This window comes from Bison bison, unplaced genomic scaffold (assembly GCF_000754665.1).
Source record: "Bison bison bison isolate TAMUID 2011002044 unplaced genomic scaffold, Bison_UMD1.0 scf7180017864229, whole genome shotgun sequence".
Lineage (NCBI taxonomy): Eukaryota > Metazoa > Chordata > Mammalia > Artiodactyla > Bovidae > Bison > Bison bison.
In genome coordinates, this window is record NW_011494801.1 from 1,507,976 (window position 1) to 1,530,578 (window position 22,603).

Genomic DNA, 22,603 nt, shown 5'->3' on the forward strand with positions numbered 1-22,603 from the left:
TTCCTATGACTAACGGAATCTCTAAGAATTACAAGAGGAGTAAGAGAAGGAGAGTCAGGGATAAGAGGAGGTTAACTAGCTATGTATGAAGTTATTTTATTTTTCTGCAACTAGCTGACTGGCTGGCATTGGAACTGATTTTCCTGACTCTAAAAACTACATGTCCAAATTAGCCAGAGTGATGATATGTTGTTGTTTTTAAAAGCCATTTGTTTTTTAACCAGTTTTGACATAATTGTCTGTCTTGAACAGATTGTCTAAAAACTCATTTAGGGATTTGGTTGGTCTTTTGGTCAAAATCACATGACTGTAAACTTGGGCCCTTGGCCTAGTTCCATCTTTAAATAACTTCTCAGGGTAACAGTTCTTGCAGCTAGACCTTGTAGCAGGGATCTGGTTTGAGAAAATCGTTGAGAAACTTAATTTATTGATTTTACAGACTGTGACTTGCCTTGCAGTGCTCCTCACAGTGGAGAAAACTAGTCAAAATCACAGAGTAAATAAGGGTCACAAACCAGTGCTGCTTCCTGGAGTAAGTCAGATTGTCGTCTTGTGCTTTGTCCTTCATTCTGAGCTCAAGTGCCCTGGGGCTGCTTTTCTGCCTACCCACAATAGCACGGGGTGTCTTTTGTTTGCTTCTTGCTTAAAAGAAGGTCTTGTTTTGAGGTTTGGACCACGAATAATAATCTGTTGTTCTCTATAATAATAATCCACCCTCTTTAGCAGAAAAAAATCTACTTGATTCAGTGTGGCTATCAGTTTATTTAGAAGAATGGCCAAAAGTGTCCATTGTGTCCTGAGAATAAACATTTGGAAGATAGTTGGGGAGAATGGGGGAGTACTGCTGCTCTCCTTGGCCTGGAGTCATAAAGACCTCAGGAAGAAAAAATTCTGAAAATGACCATCAGTCCCGTGTGACAATACCCTTCCTTATTCTACTCATCTATTACATTCTAAGAATAATTGGAACACTGTAGATAGGGATTCTCTCCCAAATATTTCTTTAAAAAATATCTTATTTTGAAAATGGGTGTTTTTCATCTTTTCTGTATTAACTCTGTTTCCACTTTTAGGCCAAATTAGTTTCTTTCTAATCTTCATTTAGTCCATGAAAGAGTTTCTTTTGAGGTGAAGATTATTTTATCTTAGCAACAGTCCTTAATAATTCCTGCAGTTGCCTCTGATTGTAGATCTTGAAATGATAAGACATTTTAATTACTACTTTCCGGGCTTAGGCTAACTGAAAAATGCAATGAGGAGAGGAATATGTGACTCAGTGTGGTTAGTTATTTCTTGAGTACACATGTTATCTGACACACTGAAATTCAATGGTAGGGAAGATTTCATTAATGAACACAAGATATGTTAAGCTTTTTTTCCCCTTAAATACAGGAAAAGAGTGTGTTACATAATGAACATGGCTTTAAAATAAAGTGATCTCTTACCTAGAACAGTTTAAATTGGTTTAAATATGGAAGATGAGAAAAGATCAACCTGATATAAATTGAAATGTAGGAGGTGAATATAAGAACCATTTAAAGAGTTAAAAATATGGCCTCCACATCATTAAAAATAGCATCAGAGAAGCATGATGAGATGTCCTTCAGTAGATGAACTGAGAAACTTAAGTACAAAGGATATTGTTCAGCAATAAAATGAAGTGGTCTGTCATGCCATGAAATGATATGAAGGAAGCTTAAATGAGAAAAGTCAATCTGAAAAGGCTACATTAACTATATGATTCTAGCTATAGAATATTCTGGATGTTGGTGATACACTAATGCAAAGTGTTAACAATAGAGAAAACTGGAACTTGGGGGAAGCAAGAGGGAATATATGGAACTCCCTTTTTTTTTTTTTTTTTTGGCTGAAGCTCAGAGTCTTAACGTCTGGACCACCAGGGAAGTCCCAGGAACTACCTACTTTCTGTAAACCTCAAACTGCTCTGAAAATTAAGGTCTGTTAATTCAAAAGAAAACTTAAATATTAGGTGGAACTGAACTAGTAAAAATGTCTTCTTACTAAAAAACAAAAATATCAGACTCTAATATACAGTGGTGGTGGATTACTGTATATAGTTTGTAATGTTCTTTTATCTTTTCTTTGTCCTCAGATAAATATGCACAGTGGTATTCATGATAAATCCTGCTCCTAAACTGTCCTTGTTTCTCTCTCCAGTGACATACGGTGTATCGGCCTTGGAGGTGTATACACCAAAAGAAATCTTCGTGGCAAATGGGACACAAGGGAAGCTGACGTGCAAGTTCAAGTCTACTAACACAACCGGCACGTTGACCTCAGTCTCCTGGAGTTTCCAGCCAGAGGGGACCGACACCACAGTGTCGGTAGGAATGCTTGTTTGATCTCTACGGGTCCTATCTCACGATGTTCTTTTTATTTTTTTAATTAGAGGATAATTAAAGGATATTATGGATATATAAAGGATATATATTATCCTCTCATTAAAGGACAATTAGAGGATATTATGATGATTTTTTCCATACATCAACATGAATCCGAATTAGGTATACATATGGCCCCTCCCTCTTGAAACCCCCACCTCCCTCCCCTTCCCACCCCATTAGGTTGTCATGGAGCATGGTTTTGGGTTCCCTGCATCATACATCAAATTCCCAGGGGCTATCTACTTTACTTATGGTAATTATATGATTCAGTGCTATTCTCTCAAATCATCCTGCTCTCTCCTTCCCCCACTGTCTAAAAGTCTGTTCTTTATGTTCGTGTCTACTTTGCTGCTCTGCATATAGGATCATCAGTACTATCTTTTTAGATTCCATACATATGTGTTAATATACAATATTTGTCTTTCTCTTTCTGACTTACTTCACTCTGTATAATAGGCTCTAGGTTCATGCAACTCATTAGAACTGGCTCAAATGCATTCTTTCTTATAGCTGAGTAATATTCCATTATATATATGTACCACGATTTCCTTATCCACTCATCTTTCAATGGACATCTAGCTTGCTTCCATGTCCTAGCTATTGTAAATGGTGCTGCAGTGAACACTGCAGTGCATGTATCTTTTTCAATTCTGGTTTCCTCAGGGCATACGCCCAGTAGTGGGATTGCTGTGTTATATGGTGGTTTTATTCCTAGTTTTTAAGGAATCTCCATACTGTTTTCCATAGTGGCTATATCAATTTGCATTCCCACCAACAGTGCAAGAGGATTCCCTTGTATCCATATCCTCTCCTGCATTTATTGTTTGTAGACTTTTTGATGATGGCCATACTGACTCATGTCACAATGACCATACTGACTCATGTCACGATGACCTCATGAGATGCTTTACTTCTCCAGCGTGATTAATGATGCATTCTTCTGATTCAGTTCAGTCGCTCAGTCGTGTCCAACTCTTTGCGATCCCATGAATCACAGCACACCAGGCCTCCCTGTCCATCACCAAATCCCAGAGTTCACTCAAACTCACGTCCGTTGAGTCAGTGATGCCATCCAGCCATTTCATCCTCTGTCGTCCCCTTTTCCTCCTGCCCCCAATCCCTCCCAGCATCAGAGTCTTTTCCAATGAGTCAACTCTTTGCATGAGGCGGCCAAAGTACTGGAGTTTCAGCTTTAGCATCATTCCTTCCAAAGAACACCTAGGGCTTCTGAATTAGGCACTTGCAAAATAAGTCAGTGACACTTTAAGGCCCTTTTCTTGCCTCAGATGCTCCAGGAAAAAAAATAATTCAGCATCTCTTAAATGCAACTTTTTATCGATATTATTACCAATATTAATATCTCTATCATCTATCATGTATCTACTGGGTTGGGGTATATACCTGATTTCCAAATCTTTGAGTGGACTTGTGTCCCTCAGGATTTATAAAAAGAGAGACCCTTGGGTGCTGTGCCTTAGAAGGAAGGAAAGATGCGGTAAAGTCAGAGATTACAGATTTAGTTAACTTCCTCATAGGGTCCAGTTAGGTATGATTCTTGGTAAAACAGAGTCCCAGAGTGAGTGAGAGCAGGAACCCATACAAATATAACATGGGAAAACAGAGTCAGAGGCATTCTGTTGCTTCCCGTAAACATGTTATTAATGTGAAACATGTATCCTATAGATGCAAAATTAAACACACAGATTTACCCAGCAGAGTTCAAAGAATTATTTAAATTTGTAATGATTTCCCACTGATATCTTTTGCCAGACTAGAAGTGAGGGACATAATCTATAGAAAGTAAAGCATCATCAGAAAGACACCTAGATGCTGTTTCTTTTGAAGAGCAGTTCTGCTACTGCTGCTGCTAAGTCGCTTCAGTCATGTCCGACTCTGTGCGACCCCATAGACGGCAGCCCACCAGGCTCCCCCATCCCTGGGATTCTCCAGGCAAGAACACTGGAGTGGGTTGCCATTTCCTTCTCCAATGCATGAAAGTGAAAAGTGAAAGTGAAGTTGCTCAGTCGTGTCTGACTCTTCGAGACCCCAGGGACTGCAGCCCACCAGGCTCCTCCGTACAAGGGATTCTCCAGGCAAGAGTACTGGAGTGGGGTGCCATCGCCTTCTCATCCTTGTCATGTGGGCCATGCATGTTTACATACCCTAAGCCTTAATATTAAGAGCATGCTGGGAACTTTCCCAGTGGTCCAGTGGTTAAGAATCTGTCTTCCAGTGCAGGGGATGAGGGTTGGGTCCCTGGTTGAGGAGCTAAGATCCTACATGCCTGGGGACAACTAAACCTGCATGCTGCAGCCTCATGCCACATGTAGTTGGCACTACAAAGAGTCCATGTGCCACAACAAAGACCCAGTGCAGCCAAAAAATAAAAGAAGATGCTGTGTTTCTGGTTAATGCTATAGTTTAGCTAATCAATTTATACTTACATACCAATCTGATGATAGTTAATTCCAGAATGTTCAGTTACTGATACAGGATGCTTTAACCCCCAGATATTGGTGCACAGTTAATAAGATGAGTAGGATGCTCTTCATTTTTATAGATTTTCAAGAGAAGTAAAATCAAGCCCAAAATACCAAAGATGGCTTTTCTGGTCCATGGAATTAGGGTCCCCGTGTCTAAAACTGAGCTCATCTTTTCTACCCAATGTTCCCTTCTCTGCTAGTTGTTTTTGGGTATTTATTTTCTTCTAGGGACCTGATTTTTTGTTTTTTTTTAATCTTGTGTTTTGTTAGTGGGGTTTTTGTCCTTCCCTTCCCGATCCATAGCTTCTTCCCTTCCACTGCTCACACTCAACCAAGAAATAAGAACATTTGCTGGATCTTCCTACTTTGTATCTAGCATCTAGATTTTTGTTAACCTTCCTGCTTCTCTGCTGTCCATTACATGATAAAAACTCTGCCAGGGCTAGTGCAGTAACACCCCTAGTTATTCCTCCACTTTATACCATCCATCTTTCAAGCCACCCCTGCAGTCCACCAGGTGCCTCATCTTAAAACAGTTCTTTCGCCTCATCACTGCCCTCTTCAGAATCCTCATGGTTCCCGTTGCGAACAGTTCTTGTCTGGAATTCTAAAACTCCTCACAACTGGGTTCCAGCCCCACTAATGTTCTCCTATGTGATCTCCTTCAGTCTAGCAAAAAGAACTTGATGCTTTGTTTTTCCACTTCTGAGCTCTTACCATTTAAGTTCTGTCCCATCTTCACATTCTGATCCCTCTAAAAACCTCCTTTGACCTTTTAGCTATTTTTTTTTTTTTTTTGGCCATGCCACAAGGCATTTGGGATCTTAGTTCCCTGACCAGGGATTAAAACAGTGCCCTCTGCACTGGAAGCGTTGAGTCTTAACCACTGGACCACCAGGGAAGTCCTCCCTGTTTACCTGCCCATGTTATCTTGTCCACTCCTGTGAAAGAGTGTGCCTTACTAGAACAGTTTTACTCTTCATTATCTTGAATGGAAGCATTTTAAGGGTAGAGACCTATCTTACACTTTTGATGTCCCTCACGATGTTATCACTGGCTTTTGCTTGATAAATGTTGGTTGATAAGGAGATCTGATTTCCCTGGTGGCTCAGTTGATAAAGAGTCTGCCTGCAATGCAGGAGACCTGGGTTCAATCCCTGGGTTGGGAAGATCTCCTGGAGAACGAAATGGCAACCACTCCAGTATTCTTTTTTTTTTTTTTTTCCAACTCCAGTATTCTTGTCTGGAGAATTACATGGACAGAGGAGCCTGGTGGGCTACAGTCCATGGAATCACAGAGTCAGATATGGCTGAGTGACTAACTTTCACTTTCAAGGAGATCTAGTCTCTTTTTTGTATGAGTTTCTTTTTTTTTACCATTTTGTTACTCTTTCTTACTGGTTCGACCAAATCATTATCAGTCGCACAGTTCAGCAAACATATACAGTTCCAGTGATGTGCCAAGTGCAGAGAAGCACAGAGACAAAAACAGTTTCAGAGGCATCAGGTCTAATGAGGGAGGGGCTGCAGAGACCCAGCAGTGGGAAAGGGTGTAGTGTAGGTTTTCATTACTGTTTCAGAAGTACAGGGCAGGGAATGTCTGTAGATGAGGTAGAAAGGAAAGCAGAGCCCAGATGACAGGAGGACTTGCTTGCTAAGCTGAGAGCTTATGGTTTATTTCCTGGTAAAGAAGACAGGGTGAAGGGCTTGGGCCAGGCAAGATATGATCAGACGTGAGAGGCATTAAAATAACAGAAATAGCTTAAGCTTTGATTCAGAGCTGGGTTTGAATTCTGTCTCTTAAGACCTGTGACCTTGAGTAAGTCACTAAGGTTCTGAGCCTCACTTTCCTCACTTGCAAAATATCTGGCAGGTGAATCTTACCTTGTAGAGTGGTTATGAGTGTCAGAATGTTATTTTTCATGGTATTTCACATTTCTGTCCATCTTGCAAGCATAGGCCTTGGCTGCCTTTCTTTTACAGTGACTAGTCTTAGCAGGCAGAGAGGGTGTCTCCTTCTGGAGCAGAAGACAGGCTTGCTTACTGTCCACGATAGTAATATGTCTCCCTTTGGGGCAAAGGTCAGATGGGCTTACTGCCCATTTAAAAAATTGGGGTTTTCCAAGCTTGAGGCTCCTCAGCTGTGATGCAGAGCCTCTGTGTGCACAGCATCCACCCTAGTCCCTCCACGCTGTCCTTGTGGACTCTGAGGGGCAGGGGCCACAGATAAAAACATGCTGCTGGCTGTTTGTAAGTAATAGGGTTCTTTGTGTCCAGGTCTTCTAACAGGAGAACAAAGACTTCCCGTGAGTCTCGTGTTTCTGCCAGCATCTGTGAACCTATGGCTGAGTTGCAGAGAGTGTAAAATCTCAGCCCCTTCATAGTTCCTGATAAGCATTAGTTTATTTTAAACACAGGGTATATATTTGATAATTTTTTTTTCTAGTAATCATTTAAGCATTATGGAGGATGGATTAGAGGAACTTGAGACCAGTTAAAAGGTCATACAGTCCAAGATAATGAGGACATAAAATCAGGTAATATTGGTGGGACTCAAATAGAAGAGAGAAACTTAGGAAATAGACTTGACAGAATTGGGAGACCAACTGAATGGGAAGAAAGACGAATCAATGATAATTCCAAAATATATGGTTTGGGAAACTGGCATGTGCCATCAGTCAAGATGTCACAGGTAGAAGATGGAGTTTGTAGGATAAGGTGGCAAACGGGAAGGTGGGGACAGCTAAGCTAAAGTAAGTAGGTGGTTGGATTAGGAGTCTAGAGCTCCAGAGAGTACTATGGATGAGAGAGATTAAGAAGTTAACAAAATATAGATGGCCATTAAATCATAGGAATGGATGAGATTGCACAATGGATGAGATTTCAGCTTCTATAAAAGATTCTGAAAATGTTGTGTTTGGATTGCTAGTACAGCTCAGTGGTTGACTAATGCTGATTGCTGTCCCCAACCCTACAATTTCCCCATAGGTGAATAAGAACAAAGACATCAGGCCTCCAGCAGAGCTGTGTAGATTGGAGCCACATATGAAAATAGATCCCCACCCTCCAGGCCTGACCTTATTTTCAGGGGACTGGGTTTGAGAAAGTTACTTTGAGAAATGAGTTCCTTTGCTAAAAGCAGGTCTGCAGAGAGAATGAGACTGCAAAGAGAAAGGGCTAAAGGCTGAACCTGCAAAGGCAGATGAGACTTTTGGGTTGTCTGGGCAATGTTCCTTTCACATATCCATGACTTTTCTGTAGGAAACACATAAGTAAAATGGGGTAGCCCACCAGATTAACTGATCTGTGATATTTCGGCTTCTTTTTCTTGATGCCTTCGTGTATCTTAATGGTAAGCTTTGTGAATTAAGGCTGAAACTTTTGGATTCACTGGGCTCAATCGTGGTGTCCATCAGAGCCCTGGCTTTGAAGAATCAGGTGGTCCTGACTTTGAATCTACCACCTGTTATCATTGTGACCTCGGGCAAATGGGTTCTTTGAGTCTCAGTCTCCTTATTTATAAAAATAAGGCTGGTAATTGCTACATCACAGGAGTATTGAGAGGATTAGAGACAGTGTACAAGTTTATTTCTTCAACTGAAAGAGGGTTAGGCTCCATGATTTCTAAACCCCTGTCTGGCTTGGGTTCCATTGCTTGAGATTTGGCATTTCTTTTATCATCACATCTTGATGATGTGGCATTTCTTTCTGGATGTGGTCTTTTTTCCATGTACTTGCTCCACAATCTTGATTGGAGCTCCTCAAATGAAGTCTTTTTTAAAAAGAACCCTTCACAGTATGCCTGTACTAGAGTTTAGAACTTCTGCCTTTGAGAATAGCTCATGTGTTCTTTTTTCTAATTGCAGTTTTTCCACTACTCCCAAGGGCAAGTGTATGCTGGGAATTATCCACCTTTTAAGGACAGAATCAGCTGGGCTGGAGACCTTGACAAGAAAGATGCATCAATCAACATAGAAAATATGCAGTTTATTCACAATGGCACCTACATCTGTGATGTCAAAAACCCTCCTGACATTGTTGTCCAGCCAGGACACATTAGGCTCTATGTTGTAGAGAAAGGTACTTCCTTGAATATTTTTGCAGTATTGATACAGTCCCCTTAAGAGTTATGTTTCAGGATGTGTTTGAAAGGGGTATTTCTGCCATACAGTTATGATCCCTGTTTCCATGGACTGTGGCTCTACGAAACATCTGTGGGGGTCAGGGAACTCATTCCAACCGAAGTGTTCAGTTTCTCCATTTATGTACCTGCTGTCTGGAGCATGTGGATCGGATTCCAGGAGTATAAATTTTTCATTGTTAGTTAGAAGTAAGACCAGATTCATTATAGTTACATGTGGTGGGTAGTGGGAAAGGAGATTAGTATTATTTTAATATTCTGACTTCCCTGGTGGCTCAGACAGTAAAGCATCTGTCTACAATGCAGGACCCCCGGGTTCAATCCCTGGGTAGGGAAGATCCTCCGGAGAAGGCAGTGGTAACCCACTCCAGTACTCTTGCCTGGAAAATCCCATGGACGGAGGAGCCTGGTAGGCTACAGTCCATGGGGTCGCAAACAGTCGGACACGACTCAGCGACTTCACACACAATATTCTTCGGGAGAAAGCTTTAACACTGGCAGAAACAGTATAGCTATTTCTTCACCTTTTTTTGGAGAATAAGCCAGGAAATGCAGGTTCTGGATCTCACTTTGAGACAAAGTCTGCTTTGTTGGAGGATAGATTGAGGTAAAGTCACATACCCAGCTTTTCTTTGAGTTAGAGCATTGAGAGGGATTATGTATATATAAATGTGTTGAGTTCTGAAGCTCATTCTTTATCAGTTAATGTTCATATGTCACCAGTTAGGTATTAGAATATCATAACTTGGATAATAAGAGAGTGTGTGGTAATTGCTAAAGGAAGACACTTGTTTATTAACTTAATACAATTTCATTTCTTCTCTCTATAGCAATGTACCTTAAACATATTTTGTTGTTCTTTCTCTCTAGAGATTTTGCCTGCATTTCCAGTTTGGGTAGTGGTGGGTATAGTTACTGCCGTGGTCCTAGGTCTCACTCTGCTTATCACCATGATTCTGGCTGTCGTCTATAGAAGGAGAAACTCTAAACGGGATTATGCTGGGTAAGAAGCTCTGCTTTCGAGGGGAAAGTTGGAGGGAAGGGTCAAAATTTGTGAAAACTTGTATATGTTGTATGGAAAAAGAATGGTGAAGAATTAGTTGCTGTTAACTTTCATGTCAGAACTGAGCTGTCTCCTTAGAAAGTGTTTTGTGTGGGCAAGCAGAGATCAATGGACTGCTATTAAACGTGGAATGTGATGCTAATACCTGTTTCAGTTTCTTTCTTAGGTTTGGTGAAGTGGACTGCTCTGTAGTCTGTGCTCTCTGAGTACCTTCCACTCTGAGATTAGTATTATTAAGCCACAGATCTCTTGCTCCAGTATGAGTTTAATTCGATCTCTTGGTAATAATCTTACAAGGTTCTTCTTTTCAATTAGGTAAATGTAATAATCATAACAATGCCTGGGGAGAGTGTGCTGGTAAATGACTCCTACCTGATGTGATGATGCAGGACTTTTCCTGTTTGTAGTTTTAAAAGTAGTTTATGACTTGTTCTTGAATGCATGGTTAGACTCATCCAAGGGGGATAATAAGAGTTGAACACCAAAATACACCAGCATTAAAGAAAAGTGGACTTTCTTTATGTTTGTGGCTTCTCAAAGATAACACATTTGAGCGGAGGATGTGTGTCTAATTGAAGGACCCTCTCTTTTTGCCACTCCAGCTGGACAGCTAGCCCATATAAGCTCTGTAGAAATTGTGTGGTAAGACTGAGAGTGAGGCTGGGTTTCAGCTGATGAGCACGGGCTGTGTCCCAAGTGCATGAAGGGACTGTGAGCTGAAAGGGTTGCATGCCCTGAACTCCTTGGCTGGTAGATGGTAGGACCTCTGTCTTTGGGCTCTGCTGCTTTACTTTTTAGGAGTGCTGTGTTTTGAGGAGTTTGAGTGTTCAAATTCAGATATCACTTGCTTGGAATGTTTCTGTTTTGCTGACTGTACTCGCTCCCTTGCATGGTGAGTAATTTTTGATGAAACATAACCGGAACATTGGTTTTCAGCATGAAACTAATCCAGGTGGTGACATGCCAATCTTAGTTCATGCTTTTGGGTTAATGAAAGCACAGGAAAGTGTGCCTTAGAATCTTGCATGGCATCATGAATGCTGCTATTCTTCTTACTTGTGTTTTTTTCCTCCTCTCCTGCCTTTTCTACCTTGGTGTGCCAAGATCAGATCCTGCTTATCTTCCACTTCTTAAGAAAAGCTGACATAGACGACACTTTGGGACTATAACAGGGCTGGGTCTCCTCTTCACTCCCACTAGACACATGGTAACCAATCACACTGGCTGTTGCTGTTAATATTCCTGTGTGTGTATTCAGCCCATCTCCCTTGTTGACAACTAACCATCTATCTCTGAGCTAACCCAACAGCTATCATGGTTTGTCTACAAATATGTCCTGTGTCTGTATTAGAAACATGTGGAGTGTACCATCCCAATGAAATTGGGTTGTCAGGTTTTATGGTCATCTGAACATATATGTTCTTCATGTAAGATGCCTCTGTGTGTGTGTGTGTGTGTGTTTTTAATACTTAGACTGTATTATTACTGAGTTAGACCCTCTTTGTGTTAGAATACTCAAACCATTTTGGTTTGGGGTGTATAGCCTCCTGGTTCAGAGAAAGCACAGTTTGCAGAATGCTTTTATGATTTGATCTTAATAACGACACTTTAAGTGATTCTCTCCACACTTCTAAGATTTTTTAAAAGTACATTATAAAGGATTTAAGCTCTGCTGAAAACACATCCCATCGAGGAATCTGTAATGAGATACCTCTTGGCATCAATTCTCCCTGGTTTATTTATGAGATAGGCCTTGCTGTTGAAAACCCCTTGTGCCCCTGAAAAAGTTCAGCCCATGTGACATGGCATTCCACAGTTTCTTATCATCCATGACTTCCTGGATTTTCTTTGGTTTGGTTGTGGAATTGGTGGGGAAACAAACAATGGGGACCCAGGGAATCGAAGGTATGAGATGAGCCAAGACTACAAGCCTGGATCTGTTTTGGAAGCACATTCAGAAGAGGTTTGCCTTTGATGATCACAAAAGTGAATAGCTATCAAGAAGGTAGTATAGCTTGCTTCTTTAAACCTGTATGCCAAAGGAGGAATGATAACAGGGGAAAAAGCCAAAGCAGCCAAAGGATAAATGTATGGTATAGCCAGAATCCCATTCAGCAGGTATCATTGTTGTAAACTGGGGCAAAGTGGTCATCCCACATTGGTTTCTTTTCCTCCCCTGGAGCTGCATCACTGACTTGGAAGAATTAGTGTCAGGGATAAAAATTAGTTTCAAGAAATGTGATTGTTTTGATACTCATTGTTTTGTTGAGTTTTGTTTTTATATATCTGCTATTTCATCTGTCATCACTTGCATTTCTATATTTTATGTTTCCATTTTAATTTTTTTTTTTTTTTTACATTTGTTCTCCAAATTGCCAACTTATCAGCTGCAATACATCAGAGAATGTGTCACCAGTTAAGCAGGTTTCACGGAAGTCTCCCTCCGACACAGAGGGTCTAGTAAAGAGCCTGCCTTCTGGATCTCACCAGGTAACAGCTGATTGCGGTCTGCCCACTGTACCATGCGCTGCAGTTTGGTGCTGTGTCGTGTTCTGGGATGCGGAAAAGAATAATACTAAGCTGTGAGAGAGTGAAACAGAAAGACAGAGCAAGAGAAGCAGAGAAGAATGTAGGGGTTGGTTTAGGAGGAACACAAGAAAGTATGTGGAAAAGAATCTGACTTGAGTAAAGGTTTCCACCAAACCACCACTAACAGATTGGCTCAAGCAAAATTAGGAGATGAATGTCAGATGTAAACACGTCTTCCCTAATTGCTCAAAGAATTAAAGCTAGTGAACTAGATTCTATATTGAGGTGTACCTTAAGCCATGAAATTCACAGGAGTAAGTTAATTTTGGTATTGATAATAAAACAGAAAAGTTATTTTGTATGAATTATTTAGGATTCGAAGAAGGCACTGGCACCCCACTCCAGTACTCTTGCCTGGAAAAATCCCATGGACGGAGGAGCCTGGTGGGCTGCAGTCCATGGGGTCGCTAAGGGTAGGAAAGGACTGAGTGACTTCGCTTTCACTTTTCACTTTCATGCATTGGAGAAGGAAATGGCAACCCACTCCAGTATTCTTGCCTAGAGAATCCCAGGGATGGGGGAGCCTGGTGGGCTGCCATCTATGGGGTCGCACAGAGTCGGACACGACTGAAGCGACTTAGCAGCAGCACCAGCAGCAGCAGCAGCAAGCAGTTACTTGAATAATTAGTAGGCTTGATGAACAGGAAAGTCTGGTTTCTGCTTTTTGTAGAAAGTACAGAGAAGAAATAACTTGTATTTGGAACTTAGCATGGAATCTAGCATTGTGGTTAATATTGTGTATTGTCCATGCTGATTTAACTATAATTGTGGCTATGGCAGAAATTCCAGAGCTTAGTACTGATTCTGTTCTTCTGGGATAGAAAGTGTTAGAAGGAATGTGGCCAGTTATAACTTTGCTCTGAGGAGGAGGCATTAGGGGGTGGATTTAAGAGGAAGTAAAGAAAAGAATAACAGTGTCTTGTGGAAGAATTACCCCATAGTCTTAGTCCGCAGTTGTCATATGTGGTGAGGACATGGAGGCGTTGTGATGTTAAACTATTAAAAGCACAGAGCAGTTAGCAGCAGAATTGGGGCTCAAACCTTAGATTTCTAGGCAGCATATATTCTTTCACAGCATCAGGACCTTACTGATTCCTAGTCTGTCTGTTCGTCTCTCTCATTCTTTTTGTCTGTGTGTCTTTCTGTCTCTCTCTCTCAGTTTACATAGTATGCCTCAGATACCTAATTTACTAATTTGGATTGTGAATAGAAATAAGGTTGTGAATAAAGGCATTAAAGTTACGGGTAGACATTATACCTAAAGAAGCCCTGGAAACTTTTTCTTCTGCCCTTGAAATGCTGTAGAAGTTGTTCTATTGAAAACAAACTGGGGGTAGGGGAAGAAAGAAAGAATTCTCTACACTGGGAGACAGGCTGTGCAGTACCATGATGCCTGAGAGACGGGAATAAAGGCAGCCCCGCGATCGTCCCGGCTTCCTCCAGGCATCTCCCAGACTACAGTACTGAGGGGAAGCAGAAACGGCTCAGCTGTCCCCTGAGCTGGGGAAGCCAGGGTGGCTAGGATTTACGAGACACCGTGCCAGAGAAGAAGAAACAGTATAGAGAGAAGATGCGATGGGTCCCCTTGAGTCTTTGCTAAATACAGATTTGTGGATGTGTGGGCGACAGGTCCTGGTGGCCAGAGAAGAGCTGCCTGGAAAGCAGTAGGTTGTACAGTGCCCTGAAACTTACCCAGGACTGGAAATAGTTTGTGTTCTCAAACGCAGAGTGGAGAGAACTCATTATGTACAGGGTATTGGTTGGAGTTCTCAGAATGGTCACACCTTAGTGGCATAAGTTGCATCCAACTCTGTGATGCCATGGACTATAGCCCTCTAGGCTCCTCTGTCCATGGGATTTCCAAGGCAAGAATACTGGAGTAGGGGAAAAAAAAAATACTGCAGTGGGGTGTCACTTCCTTCTCCGGGGAATCTTCCCGACCCAGGGGTTGAACCCATGTCTCTTGCATTGGCAGCAGATTCTTTACCGCTGAGCCACTGGGGTAATGGGACTAAATTAGCACCTTGGTAGTAAGGGCTAAATCAGCACCAGATTATGGATGCTATGGACCCACCATAAAAAGGAAGCGTTTAAAGAATCAAACTAATGTAAAAGTAATTTAGGTGCATGCCAGCACAAAATCCAGTCTTTACAATATAACAAAATCCAAGAATCTAAAGAAGTATGTGTATATATGTACACACACACACACATATAAGTACAAAAAAGTATATTTGTATATATGTGTGTGTGTGTGTGTGTGTGTAGCTGAATCACTTTGCCGTACACTTGAAACTAACACGGTATTGTAAATTAATTATGCTTCAAGTTTTTAAAAAGAAAAACACCAAAAAACAAAATCCAACACCTGCCGTCGAAAAATTCCCAGTGTCTGACTGGCTGTGTGTATGTGCTGCATCCGTTCAGTCATGTCTGACTCTTTGCAGCCCTACAGACTGTAGCCCCTCAGGTGCTTCTGTCCATGGGATTCTCTAGGCAGGAACGTTGGAGTAGGTTTACATGACCTCCTCCAGGGGATCTGCCCAATCCAGGGATCAAACCTGCATCTCTTATGTCTCCTGCACTGGCAGGTGGGTTCTTTGCCACTAGCACCACCTGGGAAGCCTACCCCAATACAAAGGTTTTTGGTGTTAAAAAAAAAAAATTTCACAATGTCTGACATCAGTCAAAAATTACCAAGCATACAAAGAAGGGGGAATATAAAACATATAGTCAAGAGAAAAGTCAACCGATAGAAGCAAACCCAGAAGTGACATAGGCGATAGAATTCATAGACAAGGACCTTAAAATAAATATTATAAATCTTAAAAATAAACTTAAGGTTGTAAGGGAAACCTTAACATAATATGGAGAGAAATAGAAATATAAAAAAAGACCAAAATGGAAGAAACTTCTAGAAATGAAAAAAACATCGGATGGCATAAATGACAGATTAGACACTATGGAAGAAAAATTCAGTAAACTTGAAGAAGCAGTTGAAACTAACCAAAGCAAAGCACGAAAGAAAAACTGGGAGCCATGAACAGAACTACAGTAGCAAGCCAGCAAACAACACTAAGCAGCCTGACTGGAGGCTGAGAAGGAAAGGGAAGTAAAAAAAAATTTAAGAAATAGCAGCCAAACACTTTCCATTCTTGTAGCTATTTTAAAATTTTTATTTACTTACTTATTTTTGGTTGTGCTGGATGTTTGATGCAGCACGTGGGCTTTCTCTAGCTGTGGCTGTTAAAAGCAGGGGCGGCTACCCTACTGGCTCAGACGGTAAAGCGTCTGCCCGCAATGGGGGAGATCGGGGTTCGATTCCTGGGTCGGGAAGATCCCCTGGGGAAGGAAATGGCAATCCACTCCAGCACTCTTGCCTGGAAAATCCCCTGGACGGAGGAGCCTGATAGGTTACAGTCCAGTGGGTTGCAAAGAGGCGGACACAACCGACTTCACTTTTCACTTTGACTCTTTGTTGTGGTGCCTGGGCTGCTTCTGCGGCGGCTTCTCTTGTTGCCGAGCACAGCCTGTAGCGCGCTTGGGCTTCAGTATTTGCAGCGCGTAGGCTCAGTAATTGGGCTTGGTTGCTCTGTGGCATGTGGAATCTACCCTGACCAGGGCTCGAACTTGTGTTCTCTTTATTAGCAGGGGGATTTTTATCCACTATATCACCAGGGAAGTTTCTCTTTTTGCCATTTTTCCCCTGATACTTATCTTCATATTTCTGAGCAACTTTATTACTGAATTTAGCACCTCCCTTCAAGCCCTTCTTCCCAGCATACACTTTCAAGTATATACGCGGCCACACGCTTCTTCCCAGTATGGATATGTGGTCAGGTGTTATTTTTCACTGTTACATATACCTGTTTTTCTCACTGTTGTACTGCATACATTTGGGTTTTTGTACAATTATTTTTTTGTTTGTCATAGAGCTCATCTTTATTTTGGTTTTTATTTGCTTAGTTTTCTAAGTGCTTATCTGTGAATGCACTCCATCTCAAAACTCTCCAGGCAAAAAACTCTGAGCACATTCAGACACATCAGATATTCTGTTGGTTTCATTTTATTCATGGAGACATGCCTGTTGAAATCTTCTGGCTTTGTTGTGCTTTAGGCTGCTGTGTAGGAATCATCCTGGGCCTCCCCTCCCAAGAAATTTTCTTTCTCTCGCTTCTGTCAGACCTCAGATCCTCACCTTTTTACTTTATCCCCATAGTGTGGTAGAACATATCCTCCATAACTTCTTGAGAAAGGATGCACAGCAGATACGAATGTTGAGGCTTTGTATGGTAAACAGAATAATGACCTCTAAAAGATGTCCACATCCTAAGCCCTGGAACCTGTGGGATATGTTACGTTACATGTCAAGATCGTTACCTTACGGATCTTGAGATGGGGAGATTTCCCTGGATTATCCACGTGGGCCAAATGTAATCAGAAGGGTCCTTATCAGAGGGAAGCAGGAGGGTCCGAGCCAGAGATTTGAAGACTATTCTGCTGGCTTTGAAGATGAAGGAAGGGGTCACAAGCCATGGAATGCAAGCAGCTCTCATAAGGTGGGGAAAGCAAGGAAGCAGATTCTCCCTGGAGCCCCCAGGAGGAACGCAGCTCTACTGATGCCTTGATTCACCCCAGTGAAACCCATCTCAAACTTTTGACCTCCAAAACTGTAAAATAATATGTTTGTCTTCAGCAGGTCTGAAATTGTTTTTATTCTCCTCCCTCAAGCTTGACTGAGAATCTGGTTGGGTGGGATTCCAGATTGGAAATCATTTTCCTTCAGCATTTTGAGGCATTGCTGATTTTTCTAGCTTCCAACGCCAAGAAGTTGATACTGTCCTGATGCCTCCTCCTTTGTGTAGGGCCAGTTTTATTCTCCTTCTCTTAGCGTCTTTTTTTATCCCTTGTGTTCTGAAATTTTATAAAATTGTGGGATTATTTCATACATTATACTGGCTACTCAGTGTACTCTTTCAATCTGGAAGCTATGTCCTTCACTTAGGATATTGTCTTGCATTATTCTCTGGAAAATTTCCTCCTCCATTTTCTTACTCTCTGTTTTGGAAATTCCTGTTAAGAATTGGATCATTTCCTAGAACAGTTCTTTCTTATTTTTTCTGTTTTGCAATTTTCTTCTGGAAAATCTCTACAACTTTATCCTCCAACTTTTATTAAATATTTAAGTTCTTCCTTAAGAGGAAGATAGTAATAGTTCAAGTAATTTTCAAGAACTATTACTTATTCTCAGATTCTAGTAGCCCATACTTGTTTTCATGAATACATTGTCTTGTCTCTCTGTATAATTTTTCTTGTTTTATATGATTTTTTAAAAAATGTTTTCTTATGTTACTGTTTCTTTTGAATTCCCTTTTTTCTCTTACAGTTTTTGTCTTCATGTTAGAAGCTTTCCTCAAATGCCCAGTGATCCTTGGTTGTCTGTTCATAGTGAAGGCACTCCGTAAGTGGACTCAAAAATGAAAGTGCTGGTCGCTCGGTTGTGTCCGACTCTTTGCGAGACGATAGACTGTAGCCCACCGGGCTCCTCTGTCCATGGGACTCTCCAGGCAGGAAGACTGGAGTGGCTGCCGTCTCTCGCCTGCCCTGTTTTCAGCATCCAGACCCCAGCCTGCTGTGCCTGCTGTCCCTGAGTCAGAGCCAGGCTCAGCTCTCTTGTGAATACACTCCCAGGGTTCTGCCCAGTCCTGACTCTGGCATTTTCTGGAGGTTAGTGGGAAGCAGTTCACGCACTGGGTCAATCTATACTATCGTTTTTCAGTGTTTGCAGCCGGACCTCAGGTCAGTTTTGAGAGGAGAGCCTCAGTGTTCCCCACAGTTTGATTCCTGGGTTATTTTCTTTGTGTTCAGTGCAGGTCCCCGAAAGCCTCTTCTCTCTAGTTGTTGTTCAGTCGCCCAGTCGTATCTAACTCTTTGTGACCCCATGGACTGCAGCACGTCAGGCCTCCCTGTCCATCACCAGATCCCAGAGTTTGCCCAAATTCATGTTCACTGTACTGGTGATGCCATCCAGCCATCTCATCCTCTGATGCCCTCTTCTCCTTCTGCCCTCAGTCTTTCCCAGCATCAGGGACTTTTCCAGTGAGTCATCTGTGTGCATCAGATGACCAAAATACTGGAGCGTCAGCTTCAGCATTAGTCCTTCCAGTGAACATTCAGGGTTGATCTCCCTTAGGATTGACTGGTTTGATCTCCTTGATGTCCAAGGGACTTTCAGGAGTCTTCTCCAGCACCACAGTTTGAAGGCATCAGTTCTTTGCTGTTCTGCCTTTTTTATGGTCCAGCTCTCACACCATATATGACCACTGGGAAGACCATAGCCTTGACTATACAGACCTGTGTCCACAGAGTAATGTCTCTGCTTTTCAACCCACTGTCTAGGTTTGTTATCACTTTCCAGCCAAGAAGCAATCATTTTCTGATTTCATGGCTGCAGTCAGCATCTGCAGTGATTTTGGAGCCCGAGAAGAAGAAATCTGTCACTCCTTCCACCTTTTCCCCTTCTATTTGCCATGCAGTAATGGGGCCGGATGCAATGATCTTAGTGTTTTTAATATTTAGTCTTCAGCCAGCTCTTTCACTCTCCTCCTTCACCCTCATCAAGAGGCTCTCTAGTTCCTCTTCCCTTTCTGCCATTAGAGTGGTATCATCCGCATATCTGAGATTGTTGATGTTTCTCCCGCCTATCTTGATTCTGGCTTGTAACTCACCCAGCCTGGCATTTCTCATGATATGCTCAGTGTTTGAATTAAACAGACAGGGTGACAGCAGACAGCCCTGTCAGACCCCTTTCTCGATCTTGAACCAGTCAGTTGTTCCATACAGGGTTCTGACTGTTGCTTCTTGCCCTGCATGCAGGTTTCTCAGGAGACATGTAAGATGGTCTGGTACTCCCATCTCTCTCAGAGCTTTCCACAGTTTGTCATGATCCACACAGTCAAAGGCTTTAGCATAGTTGATGAAACAGAGATAGATGTTTTCTGAAATTCCCTTGCTTTCTCTGTAATCCAGTGAATGTTGGCAATTTGATCTCTAGTTTTGCTTCCTTTTCTAAACCCAGCCTGGACATCTGGAAGTTCTTGGTTCACATAATGCTGAACATGTTGCAAATCAGGGTTTCTGTTAAGTGACATTACCTGCCTTTGTCTTACTTGGTTATTTTTAATCAAGTAATAATGTATCTTTTATTTTATAGTTGTACAACTTGTTAAAGATATTTTCTGCCTTAACCTGATTCTGGAGTTTATAAAGCCTTTGCCAGTCAACATGAGACTTGGAACTGTGATTTCCTTGCAGCTTTATCTTCCAGTTTTTGTTTTATTTAGGTTTTCATTCAGTGGTCACCTTAAAACAAGGGCTGCTATTCTGGGGTTAAAACATTTGCTTCAAATACTCCACAGAATTCCTGAGCACCAGAGGGCCTCAGGTGACACTTGTGTGTGCTCTTACTCACCATCACGTGGCACCCTCAGTGTGTGTGACAGAAATACCTCTCTGAGCACCAGAGGAGTTTATGGAAGTTGTTCTCACCAGAATCCTTTTGATATTCTATCTTCCAGTTATTCAGACTGGAGCAGAAAAGGTTTCTGTTTGGAGAAAACTGGCTTGACCTAATATGTTCATCTTATTAGGGAATTTATGAGATTAAATACTTTTTATAAATTGAGCATAACCAAACGTAGCAGTTGTTTTGACAACCTGATCTTTGCATTGTATGTATCACTTCCACACACATCTAAGCGCTCAGCATACATGCAATGTTAGCTGAACATGGGAAACACAGAGATGATTATCGCCTGGTCCCTGCCCTACAGAACCTCAGAGGCTCCTGGTTTGTTGGGATCATCTTCAAGCTTTTCCATGATATGGAGAACTTTTTTATATGTACATCCTAACAAACAACCTTGAGGAAATCTTCATATTTATTAGATAGACATCTCAGTGTATTAAGGGTTAGTCATGTGTTACAAACTAGTATTGACTCTTGGGTCCAGCTAATGGTGTGAACTTGCAGGGAATTATTTAACTTCAGCATTTGTTCCCTTAATCTTTGAAATAATGGCTCAGGGCAAGTTGATGTCTAAACACGTTCTTATTAAATAATGGGTTAGGGCAAGTTGACGTCTAACGACCTTCTCATTTTTCCTTTGCTAATTATAAGGGTTCATGGTACACTATGGCCTTCCCTGGTGGCTCAGACAGTAGAGAATCCACCTGCAATACAGGACATCTGGGTTCAATCCCTGGGTCGGGAAGATCCCCTGAGAAGGGACTGGCTACCCACTCCAGTGTTCTTGCCTGGAGAATTCATGGACAGAGGAGCCTGGGAGGCTTCAGTCCATGGGGTTGCAAAGAGTCAGACACGACTGAGCGACTAACACACACACACACACACACACACACACAAACACACAAGCAAACACGGTCTACTGTGCCTTATAAGGACGGGTTTAGGCAGTCACTACCCACGTACGCAGTCAGATGTGTGAAGGGGACACGTGGCAGGAATATTTGCAAACTATCCCTTAGTACTTTCTTCCAGTGGTTCTATCAAGACATGTTCCTTGATCAGCAAAGCCTTCCATTTTCTACCTGCAGGCATCATCTGAGAGTCTAATAGCATTAGTCATTACTATTTGAGTGGATAAATAACTCCATGTTATTTTATCAAAAGAGAGACAATACTAGTGCGCCAGGAAGGAAATTTACAAAAGGGGAAAACATAATAGCCGGGCAGCGCATGAATTGTGCTGTATTACTCATCTGTCTTTGGCCACTATTTTTGTTATAATTGGGAGATTAGTGACAGAAGACCTGACTAAAAATACCTTTAACAGTAAGAGATTTGTGAACTCACAAGAGACCCCAAAGCAGGGTACCTCTGTGTTCATTAAAACTAATGAACAGTGGTCCAGTAGTGTCCTTAAGACTCAAGTTCTTTCCATCTTATTCTTTCATCCTCTGGGCACATTGTTCTCAGGCTCCTTCCCTCAACCTCAAAATGACTGCCATGCCTTGAGGCAGCTCATGAAAAAAGGCATCTGTAGGAAGAGCTGAATCTCCTCCCAGGTGGTTTTTATTATGAAGGAAAATTACCAGAAGCCCCTCAGCAAACTTCTCCTAGTTCCCTTGGCCAGAGTGGGTCACATGCTGATGCCTCTTGCCATCTTGTGCAAGAGGGGCAGGAGAGGTGAAAGTGAAAGTCACTCAGTCCTGTTTGATTTTCGCGACCCAGTGGACTATACAGTCCATGGAATTCTCCAGGCAAGAATACTGGAGTGGGTAGCCTTTCCCTTTTCCGGGGGATCTTCCCAAACCCAGGGATTGAACCCAGAGATTGAACCTAGGGCTCCTGCGTTGCAGGCAGATTCTTCACCAGCTGAGGCACAAGGGAAGCCCCGGGGGCAGGAGAGGGTGGAGTCAAATTACCTGAGTGAAGTGAGTGAACACCAGAACCAATTTAGGGCTCTTGGACCTCCCTGGTGGTCCAGTGGTTAAGCAACCGCTTTCCAATACAAGGGACACAGGTTCAATCCCTGGTCCGAGAAGATCCCACATACCACAGAGTAACCAAGCCCTTGTGCCACGACTACTGAGCCTGTGCTCTAGTGCCCACCAGTCGCGACCACTGGAACCCACGCACCTAGAGAAGCCACTACAGAGAGAATCCCGCTCCCCGCAACTATCAAACAGCCCCTGCTCCCTGCAGCTAGAAGAAGCCTGCTCGTGGCAATAAAGACTCAGCACAGCCACAAATAAAGTTGGTTTCCAAATTAATTTAAAAAAAAAAAAGGCAGGGGGGACTCCTCCCACAAACAAAGTGGGCAGTTGTGTTGGGAAGGGTGTCAGGTAGGCACTACTTAGGAGTTTGGAGTATCTTTCTCTGTAAAGCTTAGTTTTGAAT

At 42.1% G+C, this 22,603-nt stretch overlaps 1 protein-coding gene across 1 annotated transcript in view; it reads left to right on the plus strand.

Annotated features, from left to right (window-relative positions):
• Positions 1–22,603, plus strand: part of MPZL1 (myelin protein zero-like 1) — a 90,217-nt gene that overhangs the window by 61,580 nt on the left and 6,034 nt on the right. Inside the window, exons 4-7 of the mRNA XM_010846032.1 lie at positions 2,179–2,345; positions 8,755–8,968; positions 9,900–10,032; positions 12,480–12,582. Coding sequence (XP_010844334.1) covers positions 2,179–2,345; positions 8,755–8,968; positions 9,900–10,032; positions 12,480–12,582 — 617 coding nt within the window. The remainder of the gene's footprint in view (positions 1–2,178; positions 2,346–8,754; positions 8,969–9,899; positions 10,033–12,479; positions 12,583–22,603) is intronic.